Source organism: Zootoca vivipara, chromosome 4 (assembly GCF_963506605.1).
Source record: "Zootoca vivipara chromosome 4, rZooViv1.1, whole genome shotgun sequence".
Classification (NCBI taxonomy): Eukaryota; Metazoa; Chordata; class Lepidosauria; order Squamata; family Lacertidae; genus Zootoca; species Zootoca vivipara.
The window spans coordinates 68,249,961-68,257,323 of NC_083279.1; the positions used below are offsets into that span (position 1 = coordinate 68,249,961).

At 52.7% G+C, this 7,363-nt stretch overlaps 1 protein-coding gene across 1 annotated transcript; it reads left to right on the forward strand.

The window, feature by feature from the left end:
* Nucleotides 1-3,066: 3,066 nt before the first annotated feature.
* Nucleotides 3,067-6,749, forward strand: LOC132592004 (uncharacterized protein K02A2.6-like; the record flags this gene model as incomplete). Its single annotated transcript, XM_060273706.1, has 1 exon — nucleotides 3,067-6,749. A coding segment is annotated over exon 1 (3,582 nt), but the record flags the coding sequence as incomplete, so codon positions are not given.
* Nucleotides 6,750-7,363: the final 614 nt, after the last annotated feature.

Genomic DNA, 7,363 nt, shown 5'->3' on the forward strand with positions numbered 1-7,363 from the left:
ATCCTAAGAGGTTTTGCCCAACCCTGCTTTCTCCTTCATTGTTTCTCCCTCCCCACATCCCGCTCTCAGGTCTCCGCTGTTCTCTCCACTTTTGTCTTGGCTGGCATTTGTGGCACATCCCATTTTGCACAGCCCCAACACATACATCGGGGTAGCCAATGTGGTGCCCTCAAAATACAGTTGCACTCCATCTCCCATCATCCCTGATTACTGAACATGATAGATGGGGCTGATGGGAGTTGTAACTCAATGATATCTAGAGGGCATCATGTTGGCTACCCCTTTCTGACCCTAAATGCTGTGAAATGTCTTTAAAGACCTCCCTCTCATTGTACCCATCTTCCTGTCTCCTCTGACCTTTTCCTCAGCCTTCTTTCTCCTTCACCAACCCTTCTCTCAAGTTTATATTTCTCACTGCACTACTTCTTCTTCACCTTTCCTTCAACCCCCTTATCCATTGACTCCTTGCTTTTTCCTCTTTCTAGTTCCCAGTCTGCCCCATAAAGCTACTCCTGCTCACAAGGCCTGTGTTGATATTTTAATCTCAACACTTTCCTTTCCCCCCTATAAAACATATTGCATTTTCTCGGACACCTTTTATATTCATTCATTCATTCATTCATTCATTCATTCATTCAGCCACTCAGTTTTTATCCTGCTTTCCCACTAAATATTTTACCTAAAGGAGCTTACAAAAGGAGAAAACAAAGTGAAAACCATAAGGGGGGGGGGAGCCTGTTTAAAAACCCAGAATCAGACAACAGCACCAGATGGGTTTAACTTAAATGGCATAGCATTGCAAGAAAAAAAAATCCTGCAAACAATCAGGCTTTTAAAAACATGCTAAAATGAGAGAGATACAGCTTGCTTGATCTCATTGTAGAGATGAACTACATTGTTTCCTTTCAATTCTAATTTTTCCTCTCTTAAGTTCAGTTCACCACATTTCCACACCAGTTTGAGATGAAAACGTCATCAAAGTAGTGCACGTCTCTTAATATATACATTTTTGTATGCATTTTGTTGTGGCTGTTATTGTTGTTGAATTACATCACAGATTTCAGGGAAGTATGGATTTTGGGCAGCTGTTTCAGTTTGCATGTTCTTATTTTTCCAGAAAGCACAAATTAGATAGGATTTGCATTAAATTGATCCAAAGTGAATATCTTTCTCCACTCTTAACTCACTGGGGAACGAGTGTATTCCACAATGTTGCTCTATCTCAGGCATCCCCAAACTCTGGGGCCCTCCAGATGTTTTGGACTACAATTCCCATCTTCCCTGGCCACTGGTCCTGTTAGCTAGGGATCTTGGGAGTTGTAGGCCAAAACATCTGGAGGGCCGCAGTTTGGGGGTGCCTGCTCTATCTCATGTAACTACCTGCTGGACCTTTAAGGGTGATGGTCAGTGAGTGGCCCCTGAGGCCAATTTCAAGTTGTACAGAACAATTCAAAGCCCTTTTGTATTGGACTGGGGTGTGTGCATATGTGGATTGAGTGGACGTATCCCTCTGCCTGGCTTTGCTAGCTTTCACTGCCATCTTGTTGGCTGCAAAGTGATGCCAGCATCACTCCATCGGCACAGGCCTTTGCCATCTGCCTGTTGAACATGCTTATTCTAGCTTAGCACCAGCTCAGCCAAGTAGCACCACAAGAGTCAACATCATAAACACAACACAACATAAGCAAATTGAATGATTCATTGCTTCCTTAAGTGCCAAATGTATGCCCCAAATTTGTCATTGAACTGGAAGGAATCACTTCTCTAATTAAACATGAATGGACTCTAAACACCCCACTCTTAAGCATGCCATATAAAACAAAGCTCAGGTTTCCAGCAGATAATTTGGTTTTATAAGACTCGTGTTCTAAGTGCCGCACAAAATCTGGAGGTTAATAAATGGTGGCATTTATGTTACTGATCCTATTGCTATTACTGCTGTTCCATATTTATGTAGCACTACCAGTGTGCTGACTCATATTCATTTCTTTGCTTATTGAGTCTCTTGTTGAGTAGCCTGAAGGGATAGGAAGGTTTGAAATTTCTGCTACAATGTTGCCCTGTGGCAGTGCAGGTGGCCTCAAAAAGCTTCCTAACAAGGCACATGGAATTTGCAGCCGTATGACAACCATGTGATTTCTCAAAAATAAGAAAACTCCCTTCTAGGCAGAGCAGTAGAAGCAATTGTTACAGAAAGCATAACAACAAAAACAACAAATTCCTCTAAAGGGGAAAAATAGAATCAACGGTTTCTTCTGACTGTTCCTAGGTTCTTTTCCTTTCAGGAAACACAGATAGCTTCATGTTCCATGTTCCATTATGCACGACCAACGTGCATTAGGGATTGGGGCCAAGGGCCAAGTTGCATTCTGATAATGGCCCAATATTGTGTCAAATCAGGATGGTGCAACTGTGCATTGCACAAGTGGTCCAAAATGGTAACAAATGTGAGGCCATCACACATACTCCTGATTCAGCGAGGGATAGCAGCGCTGATTCCAAGCTCCTTTTCCCCCCCACAGGGTGTGAGTGGGCTTTGGCAGGATGCTCTCTGTTATGTACTGAGCTGAATCCTAGAACAATAGGATTCAGAATCAGCGGGAGCTACCCAATCCAACTCCAGGTGGAAGTGAATCCGCAACCTGATTGGCCTGCTGGAGCAGCCAATCAGGCGGCTGGCAGAAGTGAATCTGCTACCTGATTGGCCTGTAGGAGCAGCCAATCAGGCTGCAGGCAGAAGTCAATCCACAATATAATTGGCCCACAGGTGTAGCCCTGAAGTAGCCAATCACGCAAGGCCCATTGTGTAAATAATGTATATAAGCAGATGGTTTTGGGAAAAGAGCCATTCGTCTTCTCTTCTCCTCCTTGATGACTATGAGCTGAATAAAGAGCATGAAATTCACTCTCGACTCCGAGTATATTTCACTGGCGACGAGGATGGGATCCTGCTGAGCTGACCGCCACCACGCACAGCACCGCCGCACCGCCACCTGCTGCACCGCTGCATCGCACCGTGCATCCAGGCTTCAGCTCCAGGACCCAAGGAACCCAGAATGGCAACCGACAGCAGCTTCTCGCCATTCAAACCAGCATCAGGAGACTGGGAAGGGTACGCCGCCCGTTTCAACTTCCTCCTGCAAGCGAAAGAAGTCACCAACGATGCCATGAAGAGGGCGACATTCTTCAGCGTCTGTGGAGAGGAGACGTTTGAAATCGCCCGGGCTCTCCTTGCACCTAGAGATGTCGCTACCGTCTCTTACAAAACAATAATGGAACGGCTGAAGGAGCACTTCTCACCACAGCCCTCGGTGGTAGCTTGCCGAAATGCCTTCTACGCAAAGCGGCAAGCCCCAGGGGAAACCATAACTGGGTTTGTGACCTCCCTCCGCCAAGCCGCCCGGTTATGCAACTTCTCAGAGTTGGAGAACATGCTTCGTGACCGCCTCGTCGGTGGCCTGAGGGACGAGATGTTGCAACGACGCCTCTACGCCAAAAAAGACCTCACGTTCCAGATTGCTCTGGAGGAAGCCCTGGCAACCGAAGCCGCCGAGAGGTCAACGCAAGAGGCACGACCGGCCCCGCCATCCCAACCGAGGGTCTACCACGAAGACCTCACCGACGAATCCGAATCTGACAGGGAGGAAGTACACCGAGTACAGCGGCGCACTCAAGCAGCACACACACCACAGCAGCCTCGACGAGAAGGAGGGAACTGTGCAAGCTGCGGGGAGAACCACGAGAGGAGGACCTGTCGTTTCCGCAACGCAGAGTGCAGGCAGTGCAGAAAATTGGGACACATCGCCCGGGTGTGTCGGGCTCGACTCACCCGTCGACAAGCATCAGATGACCGACCCAGGAGCCCCAGGTCACACGGCACCATGCACCAAGGCAACTCGACGGAGATCACGGACTACCAGGTATTCCAGTTGCCCCATCCCAGCACAGAGAAAATTTATATAGAGGTACAGATAGAGGGAGCCCCATGCCGCATGGAGCTGGACACGGGTTCAACTCTATCCATAATCTCGGCCCGAACATTAAGGGAACTGTGCCCTAATGGGGGTCCCAAACTAAGGCCGGCCCCATTCACCCTCCGGGACTTCCAGAAACGTAAGGTCCCTACAATGGGGGTGGGGACCTTCAGGGTGCAATATCGAGGGCGAAAGCAACAATTGGACTTGCTGGTAGTTAAGGGGCCCTACGTTAGCTTACTGGGACTGGCATGGTTTGGACCTCTGGGGCTAGCCGTTACCGGGGTGAACCGCACTAGCTTACAAGTGGACGTGGACGCCATATGCAAAGAGTTTCCAGGGGTTTTCGATGGGGCATTGGGACGATATACAGGACCCCCCATTGCCCTACAGCTAGACCCCGCTGTACGACCCATCAGGCACAAGGCCCGCCGGGTCCCGTTCGCCCTGAAACCCCGCATAGACGAGGAATTGGACCGGCTCGTGGAGCAAGGAGTGCTGGAGCCGGTGCCCAACGCCCCCTGGGAAACTCCAATTGTCACACCCGTCAAGCCTAACGGTTCGGTCCGCATCTGTGCAGACTACAAATGCACCATAAACAAGGCTCTCACGGCCCATGCATACCCAGTGCCAGTGGTCAGCCATGTCCTCGCCACCCTGGCTGGGTCAAAAATCTTTGGCAAACTGGACTTGGCCCAAGCGTATCAACAGTTGCCTGTGGACGAAGCCACAGCAGAGGCTCAGACGATTGTGACGCACAGAGGGGCATTCAGAGTAAAGCGGCTGCAATTTGGCGTTAGCGTGGCACCAGGCATATTCCAGAATCTAATGGACTCTCTCCTTAAAGGGATTCCTGGCGTCACCCCCTTCTTCGATGATGTACTGATCGCCGGGCCCACACCAGAGGAATTTGAGGACCGCCTCCGCTCCGTCCTGCACCGTTTCCAGACGGCGGGCCTCAAGGTGAAGCGGGAAAAGTGTTTACTGGGAGTGCCGCAGGTGGACTTTCTGGGATTTAAGGTGGATGCAGAAGGGGTCCATCCAACCGGTGACAAGGTACGGGCCATTTGTGAGGCCCCAGCGCCCAAGAGCAAGCCCGAACTTCAGTCATTCTTGGGACTATTGAACTTTTACCATGCCTTCCTTCCCCATAAGGCAGCGGTAGCGGAGCCCCTACACAGACTCCTAGATAAAAGGGCCCCTTGGGTGTGGGGCCAGCGACAAAGGGCCGCATTCCAGGCAGTCAAGGACTTGCTCGTCTCGAACTCGGTCTTGGCACACTTCGACGAGAGGCTGCCAGTGGTGCTGGCATGCGACGCCTCTCCCTATGGCATCGGCGCTGTCCTGGGACACCAACTCCCGGATGGAAGAGAGGTGCCGGTGGCATACTTCTCCCAGACGCTTGCTGCAGCCGAACGAAACTACTCACAGATTGACAAGGAGGGTCTGGCAATCGTGAAGGGCGTAAAAAAATTCCATGATTTCTTGTACGGGCGGCCCTTTACCATAGTGACTGACCACAAGCCGTTGCTTGGCCTGTTTGCCCCCGAGAAGCAGACCCCCCAAGTGTTGTCTCCACGTGTCCTCAGGTGGTCAATTTTCCTTGCCGGCTACCAGTATGCACTAATCCACCGCCCTGGGAAGGCGATGGGCCACGCAGACGCACTCAGCAGGCTACCACTACCAGAAACAGGCCCCGACCCAGCGCCTGCGCAAGAGGTTATGACCCTGGAGCTGCTTCCCGACCGACCCATTCAGGCACAAGAAGTTGCGCACCATTCCACAAAAGATAGGGTCATCTCCCGGGTCCTGGACTGGGTGTGGCGAGGATGGCCCAGCAGCAGCCCCGGGCCAGAATTCGCTGGCTACACAAACCGCAAACATGAACTGTCGGCCCACAAGGGGTGCCTGTTATGGGGAAGCAGGGTCGTTGTTCCCCAGCCCCTCCGCAAAAGGGTCCTCACAGCCCTACACGAGACACACCCAGGGGTAGTGAGGATGAAGGCCCTTGCCAGGAGTTATGTGTGGTGGCCGGGGATTGACAGAGAGATAGAGGCCTGGGTCCAACACTGCCAGACCTGCCAAGAATCCCGCCCGGATCCCCCAAGGGCCCCAGTCCAGCCCTGGGAGTCCGCCCGACATCCATGGTCACGCTTGCACGTGGACTTCGCTGGCCCCTTCCAGGGAAAAACATTCTTCATAGTGGTGGATTCCTACACCAAATGGCTGGAGGTCGCACTGGTACCGTCCACTTCTACGGCGGCAGCCATCCGGGTACTACGTAAGCTGTTTGCAACCCACGGGCTCCCTGACACCCTCGTCTCGGACAATGGAACCGCATTCACGTCAGAGGAGTTCCAGACCTTCACAGCGCAGAACGCCATCCGCCACATCCGCTCAGCACCATTCCACCCTGCCACCAATGGCCAAGCGGAGCGCATGGTGCGGACCACCAAGGACAGCCTCCGCCGCATAACACAAGGGGACTGGGAATACCGCCTTGCCGCATTTCTTCTAGCACAGCACAGCACCCCAAGCACAACGATGGGCCGGAGCCCAGCTGAACTACTCATGGGCCGGCGCCTTGCAACTAGACTGGACCGACTTCACCCCGACAGAGCTCAGGATGAGGTAGTGGAGGGGAAAGGCAGGAACCCCCGGACATTTGTGGCCCAGGACCCAGTGTATGCAAAGAATTTTGGGGCAGGCCCAGCATGGGTACCCGCCACAGTCACCAAGGTGACCGGTCCCGTGTCGTACGAGGTACTAACGGAAGGGGGCCAATGTTGGCGCCGCCACTGCAACCAGCTACGGCGACGATTCCCAGGAGGAACCCGGGAGGAGAGCGGGACAGAGGGGTCCCAAGGGGACAGCAGGGCAGTGAGGCCTGTAGAGCGAGAGGGGTGGGCAGGGGAAGCAGAAGCAGTAGGCACAGAGGGGCGCCCCGAGGCTGGAAGGACACCGGAACCAGAGTCACAACCTAGTGGTTCAGTGGCGCCAGACCAGACAGCCCCGGCACAGCCAGCAGCCTCGGAACACGAGCCAGAACCAGAACCCCTGACCAAGGAACACCCCAGGCCACAACGCACACGGAGGCGGCCAGCAGACCTTGGGGACTACGAATGCAACTTCCCGGGCAGGACTGGAACTTAGAGGGGAGGGGTGTTATGTACTGAGCTGAATCCTAGAACAATAGGATTCAGAATCAGCGGGAGCTACCCAATCCAACTCCAGGTGGAAGTGAATCCGCAACCTGATTGGCCTGCTGGAGCAGCCAATCAGGCGGCTGGCAGAAGTGAATCTGCTACCTGATTGGCCTGTAGGAGCAGCCAATCAGGCTGCAGGCAGAAGTCAATCCACAATATAATTGGCCCACAGGTGTAGCCCTG